Source organism: Anser anser (genome assembly GCF_964211835.1).
Source record: "Anser anser genome assembly, chromosome: 16".
In the NCBI taxonomy this organism is placed as follows: Eukaryota; Metazoa; Chordata; class Aves; order Anseriformes; family Anatidae; genus Anser; species Anser anser.
This window is the reverse complement of record NC_139737.1, coordinates 10,047,414-10,060,265: the sequence shown is the minus strand read 5'-3', so window position 1 is coordinate 10,060,265 and position 12,852 is coordinate 10,047,414. Positions and strand designations below refer to the sequence as shown.

The 12,852-nt window shown below is 38.7% G+C and overlaps 1 protein-coding gene across 1 annotated transcript in view; it reads left to right on the top strand.

Moving 5' to 3' along the window:
- EYA2 (EYA transcriptional coactivator and phosphatase 2) overlaps positions 1-12,852 on the top strand; it is a gene marked incomplete at its 5' end in the record, with an annotated part of 97,586 nt that overhangs the window by 37,772 nt on the left and 46,962 nt on the right. Inside the window, 5 exon segments of the mRNA XM_083802218.1 lie at positions 417-535; positions 2,387-2,422; positions 5,172-5,220; positions 5,848-5,990; positions 8,865-8,981. Of these exon segments, the coding sequence (XP_083658344.1) occupies positions 417-535; positions 2,387-2,422; positions 5,172-5,220; positions 5,848-5,990; positions 8,865-8,981 (464 nt within the window).

Here is a 12,852-nt window from a genome sequence, read left to right as displayed (position 1 = left end):
TCTCCTATCACAGGTACCAACCTTATCTGGTAAAAATACACATTGCTGTTAACTGCCCTCAGATTCATTTTCAGCCCTTAGTAGTCTGGTCTAGAACCTCACTGGACACTGGTGTGTGCATCTTTGTGCTGCTAGCATGTAAGAAAGATGGAAATTTAATTTTTGGATGGCAAAATCCAGGAAGAAAGGGAAAGCGTTAATCAGATGGGTGTAATCTCCAAGGGAAAAAGTAGTTCATTGCAATTCAGCATTTTCCTTTGATGAAAACTTTAGTGAATGTTATTATGTGGAATTTATATGAAGCCTGGGTTTAGGTAATCAGCTTTAATATTTATACTCTTAGGGAAAAAAATTGAATCATTAGTAAGCATGCATAATTAATGAATAAATTATATTTTTTCTTTGTTTTCCTTCAGGTATAAGGAAATGCTAGATCTAGTGATACCACCCAGCCTGACTGTAAACAGAGAGTGCCCTGACAGATTGAAGCTTAACCTTTCTAACATTTATGCCACGGCTCCAGATGACATAGAAGGTAGGCTTCCTCTTTTGCTTACTGTTTGTTAGCTTTAGCATAATGTGTATGTATATGTAAAAGGAGAGCTGGCCACATGCATGGCCTCTGCTTCTGATAATTAGTTCTGCTGTGTAGCGAGTGATTGAGATTTTTATTTGAGAATATTTGTAGCTACTCCAGTTGTGGCTGAATTCTTTAGTTCAGAAAAGGTTTGAATGCAGACAGAATTGAAATGTGTTACATGTATAGAGGTCTTTTTATTGGAGGTGTAAACACATGCACGCATGTATGTATCTGTTCACTGGCATAATAGCAGGTATAAAATGTGTTTTGTGTAGACTTCGTACTTTTGGTCTAGACCCTACTGGAGCCCCAGCCCCAGAGGTGGCTTGAACATGAGCCCTGTGCTTTGGTGGCTGTGCTGCTGCTGGTGGGGTGTGGAGCGCAGGGGCTCCCAGGCCCAACAACACACTGCGCAGCCAAAAAAACATTTTGCCAAAGCAGCCCTGTGCCCCAGTTTGCATCACTCTGAGATCATTGCTATCATCCCCAAACGGTTTGTCCTGCTGATCTCTGGTCTGAAGTTTCACATTTGGCAGGTACCAAGGACAAATTCTTTCAGTGGTTGAGGCTCTGATGAAAATCTATCTGCTCTTCTCTTCCTCCTCCTCTTCCTCCTTCTCCTCCCCCCATCATACTGTTCAAGTGAAGGAAACAGAAGAATGTTAAATCTGCTAAAAAAATTATTGGCAAGTGATGCAGCTGAACTAGTTCTTGCTAGTACAATCCCAGCTATTGTTTGCTGCGGTCAGGATCTGTCAGCCTTCCTGTTGGAGCAGAGTTAGCAAAAGGCCCTGACTATTATGTTTTAGTAGTAGGTTTAACCCTTCATTTATAGGCTCTAAGAAGCCAAGGAGATGTTTTGCTTGCATGTTTGCTAAGGCATTAGAAATTGTGTGATTAAAGCACGAACATCATGACTGCCTATTTACAAGAGCAGTCGAAAGGATAAGAATCTAAAGGAAACATCCTTTTAAACGTATGTGTTTGCAGAAAAGATTAGAGCTAGAAATGATTTTTAAGTACATCATTTTGTAAACTCCTTGGTGCAGGAACTATTTGTTATTATGCAATATAATTAAGAGCCAACGGAATGCTTGTACCACAGATCAGCAATCTGTGAGTGACAGCTCATGTTGATAAGTTTCTTACAGAAATAATACACTATTTTTTCTACAGAATGATTCCCTGTGCTACCATGATTATGTTCTTTTCACTGAAAATAGTTATCGTTAATTTGGAAAACAGGAAAATACCCGTGTTTTTGTCAAATCTCAGACTGCCAGAGCTTTTGTATGCACACAAGTATATGCTCTGTATTACATAAATAGTTTTAATTTTAGCAAGTCTAGTTGCAATACTTACTTATGTAGATGTCTACTTAGATGTCTAGCCTGCTATTTTCATGGGTGCTTATCATGATGTGCAATCGTATCAGTATAATTTTCAAATACACATTTTGCCTGTAGATGTACGCGTTTGGATAGAAACAAATAGCTTTAACCTGCCTTTTTTGACAGTGACAGTGGCATATTGAATATTCACGCACAGTAAATCCCTGTTTGGCATTCTTAGCACATATATTTACTCTGTATTTAGCTCTTTCAAAATTAAAAAATCTGAAGATATTGTATTTCTGAAATAGAAAAGAAATTAAGCTTATACTCAAACTGCCTGTTCTGCTGGTTTTCAAATGTAAAAAGCATTATATATAACATATTTCTGGTAATGAGCAACAGATTGGTAGAAATTATACAGATTTTGTTTTCACAATCTAAAACCCTAATTTTCTAAACTTTTTTCTTTCAGGTAAGTCAAAGCAAATTTTTCACAGTGAGTATGAAGGTGAGTCAGGTAAGCCCAGCTTTGGATTTGAAAGCAGTCTTTTTCTATACCTGGTATTCCTATATCTATAGTATAAATGTTTATGTACATTTATATAACACTATCTTTTGCCTTACTATGTTTTATTCTGCTTTATTTTTTTTTAAATACAAAACATCTGTGCCTCTTGCTGGGGAGATACATTACTGTTAGCCATATTGTAGACGTAGAGAACTAGGGCAGAGATACGGTGGGTTTTACTTTTCTCAGGTGCTTCTGGAATACAGGAGCATAGAGTCTTTATGGTTTGGTTTGTTACTGCCTATAGCATGTTAGAGGTGTGTAGGATGCACAGTCAGGTGTGAGTTTGTTGTGCAGAAGGGTACAATAAGAGGGGCAAGGCACAGAAAAGCATTCAGAGAAGGGATACCAAAGAGTGGGTCATAGAAGTTGATTTTATCACAGCAGCTACATTGGGATGAGTTAGTTCTTTTTCTTCTTAATATCCAGAGAGAAGAGGGTGAAGCAGGCGTCCAGCATAGCACTAGGAAAGACACTAGAGTACAGTGCATGGGTCTGTGGGCAGATGGGGTCAGTGTGCAGCACAGATAGACGTCTTCAAGTTGGCTTTTTCTCTTAGAAATAATAGTAAGCAGCAGTGTCAACGCAGTCATGCCCAGCTCACTCTGAAACCTGTTCCCCGTGGTCATCAGTGCCTTTGTTACCAGAGCCATTTTTCCTAGAGTAACTCAGCACTGCAGTAACATTTCTGATCTATTCTAAGAGTGGTTATTAAATACTGCAGTTATCCCAGAGAAAAGAGACAGGAGTACACAGATATATTTTTTTCTAATTTTGTTTATTTTTTATTAAGTGGTCTTTGATGATTTCTAAGTTTGTGGGAAAAAGGGCCTCTTTTTTGAGAAAGTGTGTGTTCTAGGTATTTTCATCTCTTACTGAAATATAATTCTTTCTGAGAAAATGCAGCTCTTTTTCAGTTTTATTGTTACATAAAGAAACATTACACAAATTAACATTCTAAAAGGAGAATAATATCTTATAATAAATATTATTTTGTTAAAACTCATGTACCTCCACTGGGGTTTTTCTATTTGTTCGCTTCCATAAGTGAACAAAGATTAAAATGCATTTTACTTCAATTTACTTTTTTTTTTTGTCAGATTAAATGTTTCTCTTTTTAAAACTATTTTGATGTAATTTTCATGTTACAATGTAGAATGACAAAGCCATGTAAAATATTGTGAAAGAAGCTTGTGGAGGAAACAACAATTTTAAAAGAGTTAAACCAGGAAGATTGAATATTTCGTATGCAAGCATGTCAAAGCTTTTTGGAAATTCTCTGCAGGTTTATGGCATAACAAGTTACTCAAACCCATAGGACTGCTTGCATGTACTTAGATCTTATGTGTATTTGCATATTTCATTAAATAAAACATACTTTAAATGTTTAATTCACCAACTTACAAACTGCTGAACAAATGAAGTGATTCTGACTTGGATGACTTCGTGCTGAGGATAGCACTTCTGTAGCACTGTGGGTACATCCACCTCGATGCATGGGACAGCACTGCGGATGTTTTGTGCCTGGCAGTGGCAATGTGCAGGCAGGGGGGACACTCCAGGAGTCTCCCTTTCCACCCAGCGTGTGCTCCTGCGTCAGAGAGATCTTCTTTTCTGCCTGAGTTTGGGCGGAATTTCCTGTCCCATGTAAGAGATCAGATGATAGATGCAAGCACCTAACGTGGGGGGTGGTGGTGCTGTAGTCAGCAGAGAACATAATGGTTGATGTTCTTCTCCCTGGAGAAACTCTTTGCAATTAGTTTGGTGTGTTGATTGATAACTGCCAGCAGATAAAAAGGTTGGATGTGTTGTGCCTAATGTCATTATTGATGATTGTGAAGGTGTGTTGGCGTTTATACTGCTTTAATAACATCTAACATCAACCAGGACTGGAGAATCAGAATTTGGATGGCATTATGGAGCCAACCTGCATAATAATACTCATGGTGGCATTTAAGTATGGTATTTTCCTTACAACATGCGAGTTTTGACTTAGGTTTAAAAATAAAAATAAAAATTAAGCCTAAATATATCTCTAGATAAAGATGGCATGTTTTGCTTTGCTAGTGTTACAGAACACAACTGTCTGATACATTGGAAAGCATCCTGCACATTTAACTTGTATGACACATTTTCTAATGGTTTAGTATTTTGATTATTGGCAGGTCAATTAGGTAGATGGTTAACTCAAAAAAATCAAGAATGAGGAGATTTACCGTGTTGTATTTTTTATATTTATTTTGGCTTTATATGTTTTAACTAGCATTTTAAAGAAAGTCAGTCACGGTCTAGGAGAATATCAAAAAAAAAAAAAAAAAAGCAAAGGGGCAAAAAGTGCAGTGATCTTAAATCACTTCAGTGATCATAGCAGATGCTTTTATAGCCTCTAGCATGATTCATCCTACCAAAGCCCAACTTCATGGTTGGTACCAGTCCCATGCGAAGAAGAAAATGGTAACTCAGTCAATCAGTAGCACCCTCAGTGAGAAACTGAAGATATATTTATTTGTTGTTAAGTGGAGAATAAGTTTATCTGCTTCAGCTCTTTTGAGATTTACTCCAAAACAATGTCTCCTAATTACTGTATATTTTTCTCAAACTACGAGTTGTAAAAGCAATGGTATCATCTTGGCTGTAGAACAGAACATGATGAAAATCTAATACCCTTTAATTTTATTTTTTTTCCTAGGCAACAGCAAAGCAGCTCCACATTGTCCTCTCCATCTGTACTCCACAAAGTGAGTGTTTCTGCCAAGTGCTGTGATATTAAAAATAATGTTTTGCTGAACAGCCATTTTTTGTAGACTTTTGTCACCTTAAAATACATTTGTCTTAAGCCCATCCACCTGTTCCTCTGCATGTCTCAGGCCCAGTGAACTAACCAGTTTCCCTAATCTTGTTAGATATGGAGTGAAAGAAGGTTTGAGGTATTGTGTACTGAAAATTCGTACCCCTGGGAATCTAAACCTTATCACTTTGAATGTTGCTTTGTTTGTTGGTGACCATAGAGGAATATGTTAAAATGTCAGAGGTTTCCCATGACACCTGGTTGTTTGGCAGACTCAACATGAAACATGGCAATCAGAGTACTGAGTTGTTTTTTTTTTTTAACTTGTGTGTATTTTGCAGAGTTGAAAAAGTCCCAATGCATACAGGTAGCTTTATCTTAATAGTTTATATGAGGAGCCATATACTGAAACAAACTTTTGCCCCAGTGTAGTAAACTCTGAGCTCCAAAATATTCACCATCATTGTAGCATATTGATGGTATTTTATCAAAATGTCTAGAAATGTTTTACATGTACTCTAGAAGATCATGTATAATAACTATTGCCTTATGCCCTCTGTTTTCTTGTTCTCAATAGACATTATCCCCATATAGTGACAGTCTCATCATTCCCAACAATGGCAACATATGGACAGACTCAGTACAGCGCGGGAATCCAACAGGCTGCTGCATACACTGCCTACCCTGCTCCCGGGCAGCCCTATGGCATACCCTCCTACAGTGAGTACTTGGATACCATGTTATATTTGAGGACATCTTCCTATTACTGTTAGAAAAATATATTTGAAGATTAAAGGTTTAGAATGAAAGGTCATTTCTGTCTTGGCAGTGTTCTCTTCTTAGGCTTGGAGGAAAATCTGACTTTGTTAGAAATGATAGGATTACTTTGAATTATCTATCATCCCTTTGATATCCTGGGATATGGTCTTACAAACTAGGTAAGGTTGGAGCTGGTCAGTAATAGGATATGAGACAGCATGAAAAACACAGGTTCAGTGGTATGTGCTACTTGTAGTAGTAGCTTGTGACTGTTCCCATGACTCACTGCTAAGACAGTCTCTTGTGGTAAATAAGATATTTAGGTAAAATACATTTTGCCTTTGATTCTTCCTGTGGTTTCAATGATAAAAGCTATGTTAGGAAAAAAAATCTGTATACTATTACAGAAGAACCAAGGCATAGAGCAAAGTAAGACATGGGTGAAAAGATAGGGAGTACTACAGTTTTGGAAGACAGTCTATGTTTCAATGGATGGTTATTAGCTATAAGTGCCGTGAGCATTTCTAACCCTGGTCAGCTTTGTTCCCTGCGTTCCTGCACAGCCTTGCAAGCAGCTGTGGGGAGATGATGCTGGGCCAGGAGCAGCTGGGGGGGTTCAGGCAGAGAACTAACTAAACCAGCACTCCTGATGGTGGAAAGCCTGGCAAACCAAGTGTTAAGAGTGTCTTCAAGCTGTGCATGTAAATACCAAGCACTTGAGGCAATTGGGAAGTTCTTTCCACTCCTGAAGACCAAAGAGATATTACTTCTGCTTAGGCACAGTTCTTTAACAGAAAGCTTTGGGCTCCTTATTCCTTGCTGATCCCATGAGTGCTGAGACTTGCAGCATTAAAATGGCTTCAAAGGTTCCTTTTCCACTCCTGGTTTCTCTCGTGCTCTTAAACACCTTTGTTTGCTTGGCAAATACAGTATTCTTTCCCAACAAGAAGCTTTTATAGAGCTATTGATAAGGCTTTTACCGAAGGGAAATTCAGTGCAACAGTCTGGAAGGCCAGGGAAATGGGCTTGGCAGAGACAAAGCTCTACCAGGATGATAAGAGGAATGTTTTGAGACCCTTTTCCTGGAGCTACTTGTGTGTTTGCATCATCTGGCTGATTTCCAAGAAAAACTCTGAACAGTTGTCCTGTTAGAGCAGGTGAAAGTAGAGCCATTTGCTACTGCCTTGAGTCTTTAGGGCATACATGTGTCAGGCCCATATGCTGCTTATAAATCCTGCAGATGACCTCTTAGCATCCTTGAGCAGTGATTTCCCTCCCCCAATCCATATACCCTCTCTAAGATACTTGACACAGCATATGAAAAACTCCACCTGGCTGACAACCAAGAACAATGAAGCAGTATTGTTTTTAGGCACAAAAATAAAACTCGGCCAGTTTCTAGACAAAACAGAACATTGTGTGGAAATTAATTTGGTGCTAAGTTATTTCACTGTCTGACAACAATTTTTAGACTTCCAAAAAGGCCCATTTGCTGAAGATTAATTGTAGCCAGGGTAGGTTGAGTGTTTGCATGCGGAGTGCTGATGTAATTGAAAATCATGGGATGTTATGAAAAGAGGCTTCTCTACATACACTCGCAAATCCTTTTGCTCTCCCGGCAGTAATGGACCCAGACGCTTGCACCAAAATATGTTCACTCACTGTCCAAATAAACTTCCTGTGTTTCACAATGCAGCATTGTCATATTGTTGCTAACTAGTACTCAAATTATATTGCAGTTATTCTCACCTAAAGCTAAAAGAAATGATTTTACTAGAGAAGACATAATCTGGGAGAAATTATTTCCAACCTGAGCAAATGCAGACTTGTTACTTCTAAGAGTCATTAAGCTAGAAAACAGTATGCTTCATGAAAGGCACATGGATTTGACTTGTCTTTTGGCAAGTTTGCCTGCAAGTGCTAAAAGACGACAGCAGCCTGGGAAGCGTATAAATCCAAAGCCAGAACATCAACAGGGTCTTTGTTTAGCCCCCATACTCAGGATGCGTCCAATGGTCATTTTTGGTTTTGTGCAAATAGACATGCAAAGGAGAGGGAGGATCACACCCAAAGGGTTCATAATAAGACATACCTTTCAGCTTTTTATTTTAATAATACAGCTGTAGACTCATGGCAGCATTTCGGAAGAAAATATCAGCCCCTTTCACTACAAGCAAAGGTTTCCTCTTGCAGTGTTTAATTCAGCTGGGGCCGCTCCCCCTGTAAATTGTCAGTTTAATTGCCCAATTTTAGTAATGAAAAGATTTTGTGGCTTCAGGGCTTCTGTTCCTGAACTGTATATCTATCTGAATAGGTGATAACCCCTCCTGTATGACCTGTTAATAAATATTATACTACCAAAGCTGAAAATATAATGTAAGTAGAAGATAATAACTCTATTGAGAACAGAAGTCTTGAGCTTAGTTTGCTGCAGGCTCTGTTGTTTTGTTAATTGTTGCTTGCATCTGATAACTGTTCAGAAAGTTCTTGAGTCAATGAGTTTAAGTAATTCTAAAACAAAACTGTCCATAAATTGTTTTTGAAAACAATGTTATTCATGGTTGCTTTTCTGTCTTAGCAAAAGTTCATTCAGGGGTGCATACAGGATGTAGCTGACTCAACCATTTGTGGTGAATGTACTTGACTGTATTACTTGAGAGCTCTTTGAGTAATGTAGATTTTTTTCTAAAAAAAATAGAAATTATAGGAAAAAACAAAAGAGTTCATTAGTTTAAAATCTATCTGAAATATTCTGAATTCCTAAACTCGCATTTTTATACCTTTATGTGACAAACACTCATGTTCTGCTGTTGGTTTCTACTATATGTTCCAAAGGCATCAAAACAGAGGACAGCCTGAGCCATTCCCCGGGACAGAGTGGGTTTCTTAGCTATGGATCCAGCTTCACTACCCCAACTGCTGGACAAGCACCATACACCTACCAGATGCATGGTAAGTACAGCTTGTTGCCTTGTGGCATGTGCTATGAGAAGTCACAATAATATACCCCTTATTAGATCAATTCTTTTCCTTTTGCAATTAGAATGAAAAGATTAGGTGTAGGCAGTCAGGGAAGGAGAGACGGTAAGTCTGTGGAGGTCTGTTGTGCTCATCAAGGAATTAATTTCTGGCAGAAGTACTGGATTTAGAACTTGTATACCCTAGCAAAACTTAACATATGACCAATATAAGCTTTGCTTTTCTACAAAGACTGTTCTTGTTTGTTTGTTTTGTTGTTGTTTGTTTCGTTGTTGTTTTGTTCTTTTTAAAATTAATTTTGTGATTGCCTCCTTGGGATTCTAGGATTAGTGTGAATTCCTGTATTCTGAGTGGAAACAAAACAAAAGTGGTTTTACACTTCATGCCAGTAGTAATGGTGGTATTATGCTTCTCCCCAGTGCTGTTCTGAACAATCTGCTCCATGGTAAAACTGCTGTATATTGTCACCATTGAAGTTAAAAAAAAAAAAAAAAAGATACCTTCATATTATTTTTCTTTTTACTGCTAACACATAGCAAATGCCTGCTAAGATACATCTACCTGTTTTATCTCCTGAAGTACCAACATCATTGAATAACTACAGGCTGTTGAGGTGAAATTCAGAAAAGCAAAGCTGAAAGCAGCTGTTTTTTCCCAAGGTTCCTGAGCTGAGGCTTAATAAGTTTAGAATAGCTGTTTTATTACTGTCAGAATAATAACTGGTTATAAAATAGAGAATTGGATTTCCTTATGGCATCGATGACAGTGCCTTGTGCTTGGAGCTTTCTAACACTCTGTTTTGTTGTACAACCAGGAAGGCCAAAATACACTTTATTCCTAAAAATAAAACTTAGTTATTTTTTCATCATTCAATTTCAGAAGCTGTACGAAACACCAGATTTCATGAGAGTCAGTGTTGACTTGCCAACTCCAAGAAAGTCTTGAAAGGGTTTAAATCTGAATTGCCAGAAAGAGTGAAGTAAATGAAAATGGTGAAATTTCATTTTGTGATTCACTTTAACTCATTTTTAGCATGAAATTTGATTTCTTTGAGTATTTTGGTGCTGCTGGTCAGAAACCTTAAGTGCATATGGGAGGTTTCTGTTATCATAGCTATACTAACGTGTTTTTTTCCTCCAGCGTGTTTTTTTCCTCCAGCGTGTTTTGTTCCTGATCTTTGTGAATTATGTTTGTTTATTTATTTATTTTCCTGAAACTTGCCAAGTCATTATGCATGAATCAGAGGGGGAGTATTAAGATTTGGATAAACTCTGTGAAATCTGGACTTAAAAATACTGTCCAGAGAATTCTTCAAGGAGTCAACAGTTGCATTAGAGGAACCATGGCATAACCATTTCAGCTTTATCAATCATTTTACACCCAAAAAAGAATAATGAGTATGTTCTGAGAAATAGATCATGTCCTTAAAATGTCGCTCCATCTCTGTCCTTCCACCTTGAGTCCCATGAGAGTGCAGTTTCGTTCCTCGCTTGTAGGTCTCTTACTCTGAGTCCACTTTGATATTTATATTGAACTTGACTAGTAAAATGCAAGGATTAGACTTTCGTCTTCTGCTAATCCTCAGCGTGTGTGTATTTGAAAGTGCCTTGCATTGAACATGAATTGCCTTGAGTGCATGAACTGAGCCAAGCATTAAATAAACAATTCCAAGAGATTAAAATGCAAATACTCTTGCTGTTTCTTAGCAAATACCTTTATTACAGCTGATGACGTAACAGTAACACAAATGAACATGCCTCAGGTAGTTAAAAATTGCCCAACTTAGGTTCTGGTGAATTGGAAGACTTCCCTGCTGCGACTACACCTATTCAGACTGCCTAGTTTAAAAGCAGCTCATGTACAACTGCAGCAGCTCTGCCGGCAGCAGTGCAAGCTTGTATGTACAAAATGCGCATGAGAGGCTGATCCACTCCAAGATCCAGCTGCTGGAGGGAAGGCAAATGCATTCTGCCTTGTCTTTGTCCTTGCCTCAAAGACTTTACAAGGGTTGGAAACCACAGAAGAATTATATGACTTGTCCAAGTTCATGTGGAAGCCAGGGGAAGGAGAAAGTCTCTTATTTTGCTTTTTGATATTGCTGGGGGTCTTTTTTAAAAACTCTAGGCAAAGTGTCCGTCTGTGTCACTACACTTAGCTATCCCCCACGTAATGAAGAAAGGAAGGAGAAAATTGTATTTCTTCTCAGCCCTGAATGTGAAACTTGGACAGACACATCTGCTTTGACTTTAAATCCAAGAGCAAATAAAATCCTAAACAGTTATATAAACCAGGAAACAAGGTAAAATCCATTTCATTCCAGAAATTATTTAGGAAAGCTGAATATTGAGAGGTTACCTTTGGCTGAGACTTCACGTGCCAGTTTTGTCAAAGCACACATCTCTAACACTAAGGTGTTTTTTGTGGCTTAGATTCCATGTGGGACGTGTTGGAGACACCTGAGTTGAATGTGTCACCAAAAAACAAACCAAAAAGGCACAAGGCTGTGGTTTTCTTAATGTTGATTCCTACAAGCTCTATCCATCCTACTCCAACTAGGAGTTCAGTTTTTGGCTTCTATTTTGCTCCTTGAATGTCCCAGTCTCATTTTGAGATTGTGTTACGCTGTTAGCAGTGGAAGTCCTCTCTCTTTGGTAAAACTGGCTTGCAGTTATCAGCAGTTGGAGCTGTTGGAGTGTTGCAGCTTGTTTGCTGCTTTGTCAGTGAGCTGAAGTGTCATGTATATGCCCTCCTGGAGCAACAGCAGTTGTGCTCTAGCCTGACTAGCTGCTTTATGATGAGATACTAATGGTTGTTGCACCACTTTTGACAGAAGTATGGGCATTTTCTTTTCATGCCTTGGAAGACCAGTGTATTCATGTCTAGGTTTCCGGTGTTGGTTTTGTGTTTTTCTTTTGTTTCCCCAGAATGCAGCTCCCACATGTGCTTTGTGTTAGCTTAGAAGAATCTGAGCTGTTTGGGAAGGCAAACTCTTGACTCATTTGGGACTGAAATTTTTAAGATGGCCCCTTTGCTCAATCAAGAGGTTTAGACAAACAACTTTTGTGCATCACCACTTGAAAATCTTACACTTGCAAAGAATACTGACCTAACTGCGTGTGTTGTGCCAAAGCAGACTGGGAGGAACTTCATGCATGTTTGTATGACCATGAATGTGCCCAAGGTACCTTCATATAATGTTTCTTAGGGCAACGCTGTGGTGTTAGATAAAATCACTTATTTTCATTCAGATTTTTATGCCATTTCAGCCAGCTCACTGGCTGAAATTCAAGGGGAAAACAAAGGAAAACTGTTTCTGCAAGTGGCAGGTGCTTACTCCAAGGCAAAGGGAGCAGAAGTAAATGTGTCTTCCTGTTGTAAACAAATATTTCAACCCTTCTTCTCCTTGCTTATGCAGGGGAACAGTCTGAATTTCCCTGATCATACAGTTTATTTACCTTGTTGAGTGCTGGTGAAAGGTTTGAGTGAGAAGCTAGGAGCCTTCCTGTGCTGAGTGCTACTGAGGAATGTGCACTCCGTGCTTTCCCACGCTGCAGCACCTGGGGGCAGGGAGGCAATTGTTCCATCTCCTTAACCCAATCCAGCAACTCTCCATGCCACCCAAACTCCAGGACTGTTGGGACTTCTGCCAGGTTCACATCAGTCCTATTGGCCACCCCATTACTGGCCCCAGGCAGGAACTCTTACTGATGTGATAAAACAGCTGAAAGTGCAAATTTTTATTTAAATGCTTTCATAAAATCGAATTTCAGGGGGACTTGAAGAGTCAAGCTCTTAACCCTCACTTCAAGGACAAAATATTTATTATGTCATGTCAAAAGAGAGA